At 42.0% G+C, this 15,740-nt stretch overlaps 1 protein-coding gene across 21 annotated transcripts in view; it reads right to left on the bottom strand.

Annotated features, from left to right (window-relative positions):
- Nucleotides 1-12,877, bottom strand: part of DNM1L (dynamin 1 like) — a 47,118-nt gene extending 34,241 nt beyond the window's left edge. For 12 of the 21 annotated variants that reach the window (XM_036301442.1, XM_036301437.1, XM_036301430.1 and 9 more), the window contains exon 1: nt 12,646-12,834. In XM_036301442.1, coding sequence (XP_036157335.1) covers nt 12,646-12,747 — 102 coding nt within the window. In that variant the 5' untranslated portion in view covers nt 12,748-12,834. Of the gene's footprint in view, nt 1-12,645 lie in introns of all 21 variants that reach the window. The other 9 variants (XM_036301446.1, XM_036301443.1, XM_036301435.1 and 6 more) reach the window with 3 other exon arrangements.
- Between the last annotated feature and the right edge of the window lie 2,863 nt (nt 12,878-15,740).

Raw genomic sequence — 15,740 nt, forward strand, 5'->3', positions numbered from 1 at the left:
CAATGGAACAGAATACAGAGCCCAGAAATAAACCCATGCCTTTATAGTCAATATTTTACAAAGGAGGCAAGAACATAAAATGGGGCAAAGTGAGTATATTCAATAAATGGTGATGGGAAAATTGGGCAGATATGTGCAAAATAATGAAACTAGACCACCTCCTTACAACATACACAAGAATAAACTCAAAATGGATTAAAGACTTAAATGGTAAATTCGAAGCCATAAAAATCTTTAAGAAAAAATAGGCAGTCAAATCTCAGACATTTCTCGTAGCAATATTTTTTCTAACTCCTCATGCAAGAAAGTCAAAAGAAAAAATAAACAAATGGGACTACATCAAGCTAAAAAGTTTTTGAACAGCAAAGGAAACAATCAACAAATGAAGATGACCCACTGAATGGGAGAAAAGATTTGTCAATGACACATCTGATTATGGGATTAATATGAAAATTTATAAGGAATTTATAAAACTCAACACAAAAAACAATTCAATTAAGAAATGGGTAAAGGACCTGAATAGACACTTCTCCAGACATACAAATGGCCAAAAGACATATGAAAGGATGCTCCTCTTCACTAATCATCAGAGAAATGCACATTAAAACAATCTCACACCTGTCAGAATGGCTATCATCAAGAAATCAACAAACATGAGTTGGCAAGGAAGTGAAGAATAGGGAACTCTTGTGCACTCTTGGTGGGAATGCAGACTGGCGCAGCCATTGTGGAAAGCAGTATGGAGTTACCTCAAAAACTTAAAAGTGGAATTGCTTTATGACCCAGCAATTCCACTTCTGGGAAGATATCCAAAGAAACCTGACACACTAATTTAAAAGAATAGTATATAAGAGAACATTATTCAGCCATAAAAAAGAAAAAAAATTGGGGCAATGGGGATGAACCTTGAGGGCATTATGCTAAGTGAAATGTCAGACAGAAAAAGACAAATAACATATGATCTTACTTATATGTAGAATCTTATTTGAAAATTAGAGGCCTGGTGCACGAAATTTGTGCAGGGGGTGGGGGGTGGGGGTCCCTCAGCCCAGCCTGCACCCTCTCCAATCCAGGATCCCTCTCACAATCCTGGACTGCTGGCTCCTAATTGCTCACCTGCCTGCCTGCCTGGTCGCCCCTAACTGCTCCCCCCAACCCCCGCCGGCCTGATCACCCCTAACTGCCCTCCCTGATGGCCTGGTCATCTCTAACTGCCCCACCCTGCTGGCCAGGTCACTCCTAATTGCTCCCCCCCACTGGCGTGGTCACCCCTTAATGCCCCCCTGCTAGCCTGGTCACCCCTTACTGCCCCCCATGCTGGCCTGGTCACCCCAACTGCCCCCCTCTGCTGGGCTAGATGCCCCCAACTACCCCCCCCATGCTGGCCTGGTCACCCCCAACTGCCCCCCACCAGCCTAGTCACCCCTCACTGGCCCCCCCACCAGCCTAATCACCCCCAACTGCCCCCCTGCCAGTCTGGTTGCCCCCAACTGCACCCCCTGCCGGCCTGGTCGCCTCTTACTGCCCCCCGCCCCCACCAGCCTCATCGCCCCACACAGCCTGCTTGTTCAGTCGTTTGGTTGTCCCTCACTAACTCCCCTGCCAGCCTGGTTGTAAGCAGCCATCTTGTGAGGGCATGAGGGTTAATTTGCATATTACCTCTTTATTATATAAGATAAATAAAAACAAGCCATGGCTGGGTAACTCAGTTGGTTAGAGCATTGTCCTGAGATACACCAAGGTTGTGGGTTCCATGCCCCAGTCAGAGTACATACAAGAAACAACCAATGAATGCATAAGTGGAATAACAAATCGATGTTTCTCTCTCTCTCTTACTCTCTTCTCTCTCTCTAAAATCAGTAAATAAAAATTTTAAAAAATAAAAAAACAGTCATTGGTGGTTGCCAGAGGCATGGGGTGGGTAAAATGGGTGATGGTAATCAAAAGGTAAAAATTTCCAGTTATAAAAAATAAGTCCTGGAGATGTCATGTGCATCACATGTACAGCAAGATAACTATAGATAATAATGTTGTATTATATATTTCAAAGTTACGAAGAGAATAAATATTAAAAGTTCTCATTATAAGATAAAAAAAATTTGCAGTTATATGTGCTGGATGGTCACTAGATTTATAGTGGTGATCATTTCAACATACACACACATCATTATGACGTACACCTAAGTCTAATGTAACATGTCAATTATATCTCAATTTTTCAAAAGAAAAAAAAATGTGTATCAGCACATACAGACCAAACAAAACACGTCTCTGAGCTCCCAAATTTTTACCTTAGTATTACACATGGTGTTGGCTATCTCAACAATTGGTTACACCAGTGCTTTTTTTCCCCCCATGATTTAAATACCCAGTGAAAGTCTATACTCTTTCCAGAAAGGTGAGTGGGTACAGGAATTGCATGTAGCAGAAGTCACAACTGGCTTATTCTGAAAATAGTGACCTTTTGCTTTTTTCATCTTCACATACTTCCAAAATTGATTCAATATCCTGTGTATTTAGGGGCTAAAGATTTGTGTGCCTGGTCTCAGTGTCATCTTTTAGTTTCTTCCAAATTGTACTGTATTGACGCTTATAGTGTTTTGAACTTATATTTTGAAATGGAGCCTTTCACTGAAAAGTCTTTGTCATATATTTAGCTTTTTCCCGCTGGCAAGTAGCATCAGTTGGGAATGAAGAGTTGTACATATCCATTCATGCCCCATTGATCAATGCTGATTCAGTTTTTAATGTCTAAGTACTTATTTTTCATCTTATATACTACAGGTTTCTCAATTCTTTATTTCGCTATTAATATAACAGATAAAGATGTACTTATTTTACTTTTTATGTGGTAATAATTTTAGACTTATAGAAAAGGTTTCCTTAATATTTGCTTCACTTATTTTAAATGTTTCTCAGAATGTCCTTAGGAATATTAATTTTATGGTATTTAAAATAAGCTAAAATGTTTTTACCATATAGGTCAAATCCTCTACCTATTGGCAAAAATTTATTTTTTCTTAAATATATTTTTATTGATTTCAGAGAGGAAGGGAGAGGGGGAGAGAGATAGAAACATTAATGATGAGAGAGAATCATTGATCGACCGCCTCCTGCATGCCCCACACTGGGGATCAAGCCCACAACCTGGGCATGTGCCTTGACCGGGAATTGAACCGTGACCTCCTGGATCATAGGTGAACACTCAACCATTGAGCCACGCCAGCTGGGCATCGTTGGCAAAATTTAAATTTGAAATGTAAACTACTTCATACTTTATGGTGTTAAACTGTGGTTCTTCTATGGAATAATTATTGCACATATAACTCAATAATATTAACATTCCAACTATACAAGATCCAAACTGACTAAACTGCATCAGACCACCTAACAGTCCCTAGGGAGGAACATTTTGGGAGGTTAATAAAACTGGCCCAGTGCTGTCTAAAACATATAAGAAATGAATGAGATCCAGGTATCTAATAAGGCCATGAACTTTTAATATCCACAAAAACCCCCATTTTGCATAAAAGTAGGAAAGAATAGTATGTTATATTAATCTACATAATGAAAACGCTCAATGAACTCCATGTAGGAAAGCAATTATAATCAAACTGTTAACAGACAAAGATTGAAAGCAATAAGAGAGCACTATAGAGCAACTCATGTATAAGAGATCCTCAATAAGATTAACAAAACAATAGGTCCTCGAGTTACGTCGGAGATCCGTTCACTGTAAGTCGGAACCCACCTACATAAGCACCTACATGTCACTCACATGGAGCACATAAACAACAGTAATGAAGTGAAACAGTAAAAAAATTTTTAAAGAAAGAAAACAATTCCTGACCTTTGTGGTAATAAATAATAAAAAACATAAAGCACATATGTACATATGTCGAAATGACGGAACTTTTTTTTTTTTTTACAAATACTGTAAATGGGAGATGGCGACGTAACCACGAAATGAGGTTATGTCGAGTCCAACGTAACCTGTGGACTCCCTGTAGATACAAAAATTTTCTCATCATGACTTACTTAAAATGTTGGAAAAAAAATAAAAACTATCAACTGAAAATTCTATATTTGATTTAATATTAAGATATCAATACTCCCCAATGTAACCTACAGACTCAACACAATCTGGAAATGGCCTTGTTTGCAGAAATGGAAATACCAATTCTACATTGCTGGTGGGAATGTAAAATGGTATAGCTACTGTGGAAAACAGTTTGGTGGTTCCTCAAAAAGATAAACATAGAATTATCATACAACCCAGCAACACTACTTCTAGGTATATACCCAAGCGAATTGAAAACACGTTCACACAAAAAAAACGTGTAAATGAATGTTTATGGCAGCATTATTCATCATAACCAAAAAGTGGAAACAACCCAAATGTCCACCAATTAATGAATGTATAAATAAACTCTGCCATATCTATACAATGGAAGTTATTTTTCAACCTTTTTCTTCATCTCATGGTACACATAAACTAATTACGAAAATTCTGTGGCACACAAAAAAATCTATTTTTTTTGCCAATCTGACAAAAAAAAAAAGTTTAAAAATATATAATTTTACTCATGAACACAGGACAGCTAGTGTTGTGTTGGCTGTTGTCATTTACTTATTTCACAATCTAAGGTCAGTGCCCATGACAAAATAGTCAGGCATTGCATGTTTTAAAAAAATTCTTACAGCACAACAGTTGAAAATTGCTGCAATGGAATATTATTCAGTCATAAAAAATAATGAAGTACAAATATATGCAACAACATGGAAGCATCTCTAAGGCATCGTGCTGAGCAAAAGAAGCCAGACATGTATGCTATACACCTAAAACTATTACAAAATAATACTGAATGTAAACTAATTAAAAAATAAAATTTTAATTTAAAAAAAAGGGGGAGGAACTAAGATGGTGGTATAAGTAAACACAGGTACTCACATCCTCCCACAACCACATCAAGATTACAACTAAAATACAGAACAATCATTCAGAATCACCTGAAATCTGGCTGAACGGAAATCCTACAAATATAGAGAATTAAAGAACAAAGCACATTGAGACTGGTAGGAGAGGCACGGAACAGGCTGGTCTGACACCATCGTGTGGCGTACATTTAATTGGGAGAAATATCTCAGCTGCGGAGGCCTCCCATTAGGACTAAGGGGTCACAGCTGCACACCAGGACCCCAGTCCAGGGTTCCAGAGCCAGGAAGAGAATTCCCCGTACTTTGAGCTGTAAAAATCAACGGGAATTTGGCTGAGCCATATGGAGGCTGCTGGAACCCCAAGCAGTTCCTCTTAAAGGGCCCATGCACAGACTTACTCAGACTCACTCCCTCTGAGCTCCAGCACTGGGGCAGTAGCTTGAAAGGATCCAGGGACATAGCATCAGGGCAAGAACTCAGGGGCAGCTTTCTCCCAGACAAAAGTACTAGGACAAACCCCCCTATTTCCCCCCCACCCCCAATGCCCCAGAGCTGACTGACAGGCACTATATCTGTCTCCATCAACCTGGCCCACACTATTCACACTGTCCTGGTGATTCCATGAGATCCCGTGCCACCCAATTTGCAGCCCCACCCAAACTGTTTGTAATGTTTTTCCCATATGAATGGCCTTTTCTGACTCAGGCTTCAGACTTCCCTAAAATCTCTCAAACAAGCAGCAGCTGGCTGCAGCAAGCTCAGACCTCGATAAGTGGCCCAGACCCAGCACTAGCCTCAGCTTGCCAGGGTTCACAGCTTGGCCTATCTTGGGCACCTCCTAGCCCAACACAAGTAGCAGCCATCTTCAAATCACTCTGTAGCTCTTGCCAGGTGGCCCCAGGCAGGTCACAGGCAGTGGCTGATTTTGCATCTCCCGGAAGGCCCCAGAGCCAGGGCACCCAGCAGTCAGCTTCAGAACATACCAGATTACAGTTCTACACATCCACAAGTGACACACTCAAGGGGCAGACTCAGTGAGCACCACTGCCCCAACGAAGCAAGTTCTGCTCCATAGGGGTATCTCCTGCACAGCAGCTCTTTTGCTGCAGTCACAGCTGAGCTCACAGCCAACTGACCTGGGGGGTCAATTCTTCCCAGTGATACCAACAGCAATCACAGCTCAACTACAACAAGACAGTGCACACAGCCCACACAGAGTCACACCCAGAGTACCCAGCTCAGGTGACTGGGGAGGCTGAGCCACTGGATCCTACAGGACACTACACAAAGCCATTCTACCAATTCCAGGAGAAATAGCAGTGCTACCTAAAACATAGGAACAAACACAGGAAAGCAACCAAATGCAGAGACAAAGAAACATGTCACAAATGAAAGAACAAAAGAAATCTCCAGAAAAAGAACTAAATTAAATGGAAGCAAGGAAACTATTAGATATAGAGTTCAAAGCAATGGTTATAAGGATGCTGAAGGGACTCAATGAGAGCTTCAAGGAATTTAGTGAGAATTTCAAGGAAATTAGTGAGAACATCAAAGACATGAAAAAAGACCAGTCAGAAATGAAGGACATACTAACTGAAATGAAGAATAATTTACAAAGAATCAACAGTAAATTGATTCCTTGTAAATTAACAGTAAATGGATTCAGATGAGTCCAAGAATCATATTCCAGTGATTTGGAATATGAGAAAGCAAAAAACACCCAATCAGAAGAGCAAAAAGAAAAAAGAATCCAAAAAAATATGAAGAGAGCCTCTGGACAATTTCAAGTGTACCAACATTCACATCATGGGAGTGCCAGAAAGAGGAGAGGGAGCAAGAAATTGAAAACCTATTTGAAGAAATAATGACAGAAAACTTCCCCTTTCTGATGAAAGAAATAGACTTACAAGTCCAGGAAGTGCAGAGTCCCAGACAAGAGGAACTCAAAGAGGCCCACACCAAGACACATCATAATTAAAATGCCAAAGGTTAAAGACAAAGAAAGAGCCCTGGCTGGTTTGGCTCAGTGGATAGAGCATCGGCCTGCAGACTGAAGGGTCCTGGGTTCGATACCAGCCAAGGGCACATGCCTGGGTTGCAGGCTCAATCCCCAGTAGGGGGCATGCAGGAGGCAGCCAATCAATGATTCTCTCTCTCCCTCTCCCTCTCTCTCTCTCTCTCTCTCTCTCTCTCTCTCTCTCTCTCTCCTTCTCCCTCTCCCTCTTCTTTCCTCCCTAAAATCAATAAAATATATTAAAAAAAAAAAAAGACAAAGAAAGAATCTTAAAAGCAGTAAGAGAAAAGCAATTAGTTACCTACAAATGAGTACCCATATGACTGTCAGCTGATTTCTCAACAGAAACTTTGCAGGCCAGAGGGGAGTGGAGTTCATCAGCACCAAACCAGTATTACAAGAAATGTTTAAGGGCCTTATTTAAGAAGAAGAGGAAGAAAAAAAGAAGAGAGATTAGAAATATGAACAATAAAATGGCAATAAATACATATCTATCAACAATTAAATATAAAAATCAAAATAAATGAACAAGAAATCTAATGAAAATAACTGATTAATAAAATAGAACTAGAGGCATGGCAACATGGAACAGACTGATGAATCTTAGAGGGAAGGGGGGAGAGGGAGAAGGAAGAGATCAACCAAAGAACTTATATACATAATCCATGGACACAGACAATAGAGTGGTGAAGGCCTGGGGCAGGATGGGATTTGAGTGATGGAGGGCAATTGGGGGGGAGGAAGGGGGAGGGCAGGGGAAGACATCTGCAATACTCACAACAATAAAGATATAAAAATAAATTTAAAAATAACTTTGTAATTCCCATTCTTTTTCTGTGGATCTGGAACAATTTAAATAGTGTTGAAAGTATCTATTTTTCAGGGAAATAAGTAATAAAATAAAGTCCAGAGAGATAATTTTAAAAATAAAGTTGGTTATGAGTATTAAATATGAAATAAATTAAATGTTTACATATGCATTTAAATAGAGATAATCAAAACTAAATGTAAATTATGTAAAATATGGTTCCATATATGCAAACACACTTGTATACTTATCTTTATATATTTACAGAGAAAATTTTGGAATGACATTGACAGACTATTAGAAATGCTTAATTTTCCAAGTTTATATGTATAGTGAATCATTAATTTTAAATTAAAATTTTAATGTTAAAAAAAAAAGCCATTTATATGAAATGTCCAGAATAGGCAAATCCACAAAAACACAAAGTAGATTAGTGGTCACTAGGGGCTGGGGGTAGGGCAATGGGGAGTGACTGACTGCTAATGGATAGAGTTTCTGGGGTAATGAAAATGTTCTGGAATTGGTGGGGGTAGTTGCACAATCTTGTGTATATACTAAAACCACTGAATTGTAAACTTTATAATGGTGAATTTTATATGAATTATATTTCAATTTTAAAAATGCTAAATAAAATAACATTGATTTGCAAATTGGTATTTAAAACCCGTTTTCAGACCTAGCTGGTTTGGCTCAATGGATAGAGCATTAGCCTGAGGACTGAGGGTCCCAGGTTCCATTCCAGTCAAGGGCACAAGCCTGAGTTGCAGGCTCGATCCCCAGTAGGGGGAGTGCAAGAGGCAGTCAATCAATGATTCTCATCATTGATGTTTCTATCTCTTTTTCTCTCTCTCCCTTCCTCTCTGAAATCAATAAAATATATTTAAAATATAACTTTTTTAAAAAAACCCAAGATTACTTTTCTTTTTGCATTTGTTTGAATTACTGAAGATAGACTGCTGAAATCACTGAAATAAAAGGCAAAGTAAAAAGTATATTTCTAGCAACACTGAGCCAGGGTCTCAGGTTCATTTTATCTGCACTTTGATTCCTATTCTGGCTGGTGCTTGGAGCTAGAGGGCTCCCCCTTCCAATTCTTAATTGAAGAAATAGTGATTAAATTTCTCAAGTTGACTCACAGAAGTTATTTAAGTCTTATCTCCTCCTCTACTTGCAAAGTACACCCTGGTTAAAAGCACCAACCTTTTCTCTCCCCATTTTCTGTTCTTTCCACACAAAAGATCTCAGCTAAAGAAAGAGGAAAGCAATTTATTTAGCTAAATCATAAAATCTCTTAATGATTGACAGCTATAAGCATGATTCCCTCTTCTCAATTCCTCCAAATCTCTAGGCCCCAAATAAGTATTGGGCAAATTAATAAATCAAAGGGTTAGGGCAGGGGTCCTCAAACTACGGCCCACGGGCCACATGCAAATACAAATATTGTATTTGTTTCTGTTTTGTTTTTTTACTTCAAAATAAGATATGTGCAGTGTGCATAGGAATTTGTTCATAGTTTTTTTTAAAACTATAGTCCGGCCCTCCAACGGTCTGAGGGACAGTGAACTGGCCCCCCGTTTAAAAAGTTTGAGGACCCCTGGGTTAGCAAAGGCTGCCTGGGCAACCAAAAGCAACATGCTACTGGATGGTAGGTATGCCCTGAGACTCAGCTTCCCTTCCCTGTTGTTGTGGGTGTTTTTTTTTTCCAGTTTTACTCATTTTAAAATCAAAGTCTCACTAATATACTTCAAATTAGAATCGATGAACTATCTACATCAGAATCACCTGTGGTGCCTGGCCCACCCCAGACTTAATAAATCAAAATCTCTGGGGTTGGAGTCCAGGAAACTTATTTTCAAAATGATTCTAACAAACATTAAATTTGAGAAATATTGTTCTATAAAGTTCAATAAAATAGGACCTGCAGCCATTTAAGGTATAGGTAATGTGGTTAAGAGACCATCTGTTTTATGAAGACATGATCATTGCCACTTAGTTTACCAGTCAGAACTAAACACAGAACACTTTTATGTCTGGAACTCACTCACTGTATGGTACTCCATCCTATATAATAAAAACCTCATATGCAAATTATCCCCTTGACTGGGAGTTGGACCACTTGCTATGATGTGCGATGACCACCAGGGAGTGGCATGGAACACGGCAGACATCGGCAACAAGGCGCTGGCAGTGGAGGCACTACTGGCCCCAATGGGCTTCCAGGTGAGCTGGGCCGCAGCTGCTGGGACTGCAGGGGCTGGTTGGGCTCCCCGTGGGTTTGTGCAGGAGCCGGTCTGCGAGGCTGGCTGGGAAAGAGCATGCTGCCCACCGGCTTCCATGTGGTGCCACTGGGTGGCCTAGAGGTCCACGCTGCGCCCAGCCTGCAGTGTCTGGCCGTGCTCACTGCATTTCTGCATGGGAACTCGGGCGCCGTGACTCAGGTGGAGGGGCGTGCGAAGGGGCCTGGGAACCCAGTTCCCCACCAGATGCTCACACTTTGACCTCCAGCCAGGCCTAGGGACTGCACCTGTGCACGAATTTTGTGCACCGGGACTCTAGTTAAATATAAATGTGAGGTGTGTGCTGTATACACACACACACACACACACGTATATATATATATATATATATATAAATTACACAACATTAAAGGCATAGATGACAAAGTAGTAGTGATGTACTTATATTTAAATCGAGTAGAAGAGGTTTTCCAACATATTGAGGAAAATATGGAACAAAGACATTTTTCTGTTCGTATTTCTTCTGTGCCTGAAGAAAGTATTGAATTTCAGCTAATAAAGACCTAAATGGAGACAGCCCTGATTAGATCAAGTCTAAAAACTGAGTAATTTTCCTTCTGAGTAATTTCAATCATCAACATGCAAAGTAGCATGTTAACTGTCACTGCCAGGTTTTTGCTAGCACAAGTTAATGGTTTTCATAATGGTGAGATCTTTACTTTTCTACCCTGCCTCTCCATTGACTGATTTTTGGAAAGAGGGAGAAACATCTATGTGAGAATGAAACACTGATCAGCTGCCTCCTGCACAAGGAATCCAGCCAGCAACCAACCGAGCCTAAGGGCCAGGGCAAAAAATTCTTCTTCACTTTAAAATATTCATGCTGGCACACTATAGTGCACACACAATATAGATCCTTTTTCTGCTTCAAGCTTAAAAAGTCTTGAGAATCTCTTAAAAGTATATAGAAAACTCCCGGTCTACTACTAGGAAGCACTTCCAAATTACTAGCAAAGTTTTATTTTATATCACCTCTAATTCACTGACAAAAACAGGTTTTGATGATAAAAGTATCAGTGTTTTAAAATATTTTCTACTTACAGTGAACAATATTCATTCAAAATACTTATGGAACACCAACTACATACCCCAGACTGTTACAGGGGTTAGGAATAAGAACACAGTGGTAAGAAAATATGCTTAATAAAAATACTGGTTGTAATTTGCTATATGTTGATGATTCAGAGTCATCAATCATTACAAATACTACTACAGGGTGTCCCAAAGAAATGTATACACACTTTAACAGCTAATAGCTCAATTTTGAAAATGAAATGTATTTTAACAAACACTAACTATATGATTATTTAAAAGTGTGTGTATACAAAGTGTGTATACACATCTTTTGGATACCATATATATGTGTAGGCAGGACTGAGCAGAATCTATACAGATCTTATAGCAGACCAAGGAAATTTGTTTTTGAAATAATTTTCATTGCTTTAACTAATTTAAGGCGCGCGCGCACACACACGCACACACACACACACACACACACACACACAGTATAGGATGTCTATGGTTTCCAAGGTTTCCAGTGTTTGAATACACTCCATACACATAGTACTTTGAACATTAAGTTCCCTGTCATAATACTTATACTCTACACTTTAATTTTGTAGCAAGATGTAGCGATTCAGCGCATGGAAAATGACCGGGAAACCGTCCCTTTTCTCTAGAGAAAAGATCACTAAGAAATGAAAGCATTTAAAATCAATATACTAAGTAATTCTAAAATGCGCTTCTCGGAACTCTAATAAATGTCCTATGATTGATTCCTCTTCAACCAAGAAAAGCAGCAGGCAGAGAAAAATGAAGCTTACACTTCTCTGTCACTCTAGAAATACCATTATTTCTTCATAACTGCATATAAAAAATTGTTACCTGTAAGAGACCAGAGAACCTTGATGCCCAATTCAGATGCAAGACAAAAACCACCGCCCTAGGCAGAAAAATGGGGCAATCCTTCCTAACACTCATTCGGGTGTGTGTGTTTGTGTCTGGCTTTTATTTGTGTTTATAACCGCTTCGGCGTCCGCGAAGCCTGGCAGGGACAGATTACACTGCAGAGAACACTCAGGTGCTACACAGTAGCGGCCCTGCCAGCCCCGCCCGCACGCGGGTGCAGAGCGGATCCCGCAGCCCCTCTGCACAGCGAGGAGGGTACGACAACAGCCCACGGCCCTGAGACCAGCCGAGAAGGGGCCGGCCGCCCTCCGCGAGCCAGTGCGCCCCGCGCGCACCGCGCGTCCCCCAAGTGCCCTTGGAAGCAGCGGCCCGCGGGGAGCGCCGCGCCCGGCCCCGGAGGACTCCAGTTCCGCCCGCCGGCTCGTCTACCCCACCCCGCCCCTGGGACCCGCCAAGCCCGCCGCGCCGGCTCCGCCCCTCGCCTCCCGGCCAGGCCCCGAGTCCAGCCCCGGTGCCAGGCAGCCCAGGCGACAGGCGCGGCACAGCCCAGGCAGTCCCGGCCCCAAGCAGCGCCCTCGCCCCACAGGCCGCCAAGGCCGCCCGGGAGCGTGCGCGCCGCAGCCCCGACCAGGCCTGCGCCCCGGGCTGTGGCCTGGGCGGACGGCGCCCTCGTCTCTCACCTGCGTCCCCACCACGACTATCTGAGGCAACTGGATGATGTCGGCGCCCACGGTATTGAAGACGTCCTGGAGCTTGTTGATCACAGGAATTAGCGCCTCCATGACTCCGAGAACACGGGACCCCCGCCCGGCGGGCCGCGGCAATGAATGGGGCCGGGGCCCAGATTCCGCCTCCTTCCTCCTCTCCTCCGCCCTCTCCTCGGGAGCCGGCACCCATTGGTGACCGCCCGGCTGCTACCTGCCCACTCCCGGCAAGCCGTGCGCTAAGAGGGAGGGAGCCAGGAACAAAGCCTGCCGGGAGTTGTAGTTCTGCAGCGGAGGAGCGCCAGGGCCTACAGCTTCCAGAAGGCTGCGCGGCGCGGGCGGATCCGGAGCCGGAGGGAGAGGGATGCTTGTTATTGGGGTAATTTCCAGGCTCTTCTCAAAGGGTTAGGGAATGAAGCCTGGAGAGTAGGAGAGAAGAAATGCATTTATGCCTGTGCTTGAGGCGTATTGGGTGGGGAAATGCCGAATATGTGTTAAGTACAGCTGAACCTTGGGTAAGTACATTACCCAAGATGTCAGTACGGACGGATTGGAAGGGCTTAAGTAACTCCTAGCCTCAGACACGCCTGCCAGGTGCAAAAGGTCTGGAGGCTGATAGTAGACGGCATGGGGTGCTATTTTGCAAAAATAACAACAAAACCAGCCCGGATTGAACACGGTTCTCCAGGATTTTTGTAAAAACGTGTTCAGGAAGAAAGTGTCCGAGTTTTAGAGGGGAAAGGCAGAGTCCTAGTTCTCTATATTCGGTGTAAAACGTTATTTGCTGTGTGGCCTGATTCCCTACAAAGTGGAGATCTGATAACTGCCTTACTAGCTTTTTGCTAAGTGTGCCTACTGTTCTATTCCTAAATGTTGTTTTTCTTTTTAGGCAGATAGTATCTCTCTTCTCCAAGCCTCCAAGGTTTCCTATCTCACAGTAAAAAAAACCGGTGACATTTAAGCAAAGATCCAAAGTAGGTGAGGAGAAAGACCCTTTCCTACTTTACTTTCCTCCATTGCATGTATCTCCATCTAGCATGCAACACATTGAACTTGTTTACGCTCTCTCACTTTTACTACATTGTCAGCTGCTAGCAGCCAGAGATTTTTTATTATTTAATTCACTGATGTATCCCTAGAAAGCCCCTAGAAAGTGTCAAGGGAGTCGAAATCTCAACCCCTTTGAGTTTACAATCTAACAGAGGACCATTATAAATCAATGGGTAGTCCTATAGTTGGGTGTATTATGGAGCATATAGTCTAAGAGGGAGGAAAGTTCAAGCAAGACCTCCTAGAAGTCACTAGGCTTAACCCCCAGGAGGGCAAGGGCCACCAGCAGTGCGGAAGTTGTGCACTACACAACGTCAGTAGATTCCATTCACCAGCACAGCCATCCACAGTCGCCCTGGGGAACACGCTTGATGGTGGGTACTCAATACATACTTTTGAACAAATGAATGAAACTAAGACCTGAAGGACCACTAGTGGTGGTTTGGTATCTTATCAAGTTTTATGAACAATTCCTTCTTTGATTCTTCTTAAAAACAAAACTTTCAGAGACAAAGGGAGAAAACATTTTCAAAACTCAAAAAAAAAAAACAACAGACCAAAGAGGGGGTAGGCTCATGGCAACACTCCATGACCATAACCAGGAAGTGTTTCATAGGGGCAAGCTGCCCTGGTGCAAAAACGATGCCACTAAAACCTTTTCCCTTATTTGTGGCACCAATAGACAGTCTTTCCTTAACTGCTAATGGCAAAATTAAAAGAGCAGGCGTAAGATATATTCCAGGAAAGACATGTCATGAATTTTACAAGACATTACATATTTCAATTTAAATGATAAAATATCTTGTGTGATGGAACAACCAGCGCCTTCTATTAACATGCTTCAGGAGCAATCATGACTGCTTTTAATTTTGTTTTGTTTTTGTTTTTTTTAAGGAAAAGGAAGAATGATCACATAGCTAGTGCTCAAAAGTTCTATCTGTACCACCACATTACGTTTAAGCAGGTTTGTCCAGTACTTGTTTAGACACTAGAGCGTTGAGTTTATTAAAGTGTTTGAGGATAGAGAAATGGGAAGTGGTGAGGCCTTGAAAAAGAGTGGCTAATTTGATAACATTAAAGAAAAAACAAAAACATAAGGCAGGATACTCTATGTGCAATGTGTTTCCCTGGAGACAAAGCAAACCGATTTGGCTTTTCCCATTTTAAGTTCAGAACACTCTTGCTTGTGGGAAAGGCACTTAGCCAGTAAGTATGACTTTTCTCATCTAAAGTAGGATAATGTGTTTCCCAGTGGGTTGCTATGAAATCAAATTAAAGCATTATCAGGTGCTATCTCCAAAGGCTTTAAAAAAAACAAACTCCTCCCTCAGCCATCCCTCTCTCACTGTAGGTTTATGATTTAGGCAGAACTGTGGTTGCAGGTCACAGAAATTTAACTCAAACTAGTGGACTCAAAAAGAGGAGCTACTTAACTTGTACAACCACACGGCTAGCATGACCTTGGCCTCAAAAATAACTGGAAACGTGGGCTCAAGCAGCATCAGAATTATCTCTACCACCTCTCTCTCTCTCTCTCTCTCTCTCTCTCTCTCTCTCTCTCTCTCTCTCTCTCCATCATCATCCCCCCACCCCCACCCCATCATCATCTACTTCATTCCCTCAAATCAATTTATTCCTGTGAATGAGAGGACCAGGTAGAGGTGGAGGCTGCTTGGGATCTCACTGAGCAAGCTGCCGCTGGGCAGATGAGGTTGAGAGAATTTGGGGAGGAACTGAAACTAGGTTTCCACCATTCCCCAGGTGTATGAGTTTCCTATTGCTGCCTTAACAAATTACCACAAACTTAGTGGCCGAAAACAACAAAAATGTATTACTGATAGCCTGTAGGTCAGAAGTCCAACTCCGCTCTCCCTGAGCGAAGGTCAAGGTATCACAGGGCTGCATTCCTTTCTGGAGTCTCCACGGGAGAGTCCATCTCCTTGCCTTTTCCAGATTAGACTGCTCACATTCCTAGCGCCTGACCCTCTTCCCACATCCTCAAAGTTAGCCGTGTCACATCT

Source organism: Myotis myotis, unplaced genomic scaffold (genome assembly GCF_014108235.1).
Source record: "Myotis myotis isolate mMyoMyo1 unplaced genomic scaffold, mMyoMyo1.p scaffold_m19_p_3, whole genome shotgun sequence".
NCBI classification, from domain to species: Eukaryota; Metazoa; Chordata; class Mammalia; order Chiroptera; family Vespertilionidae; genus Myotis; species Myotis myotis.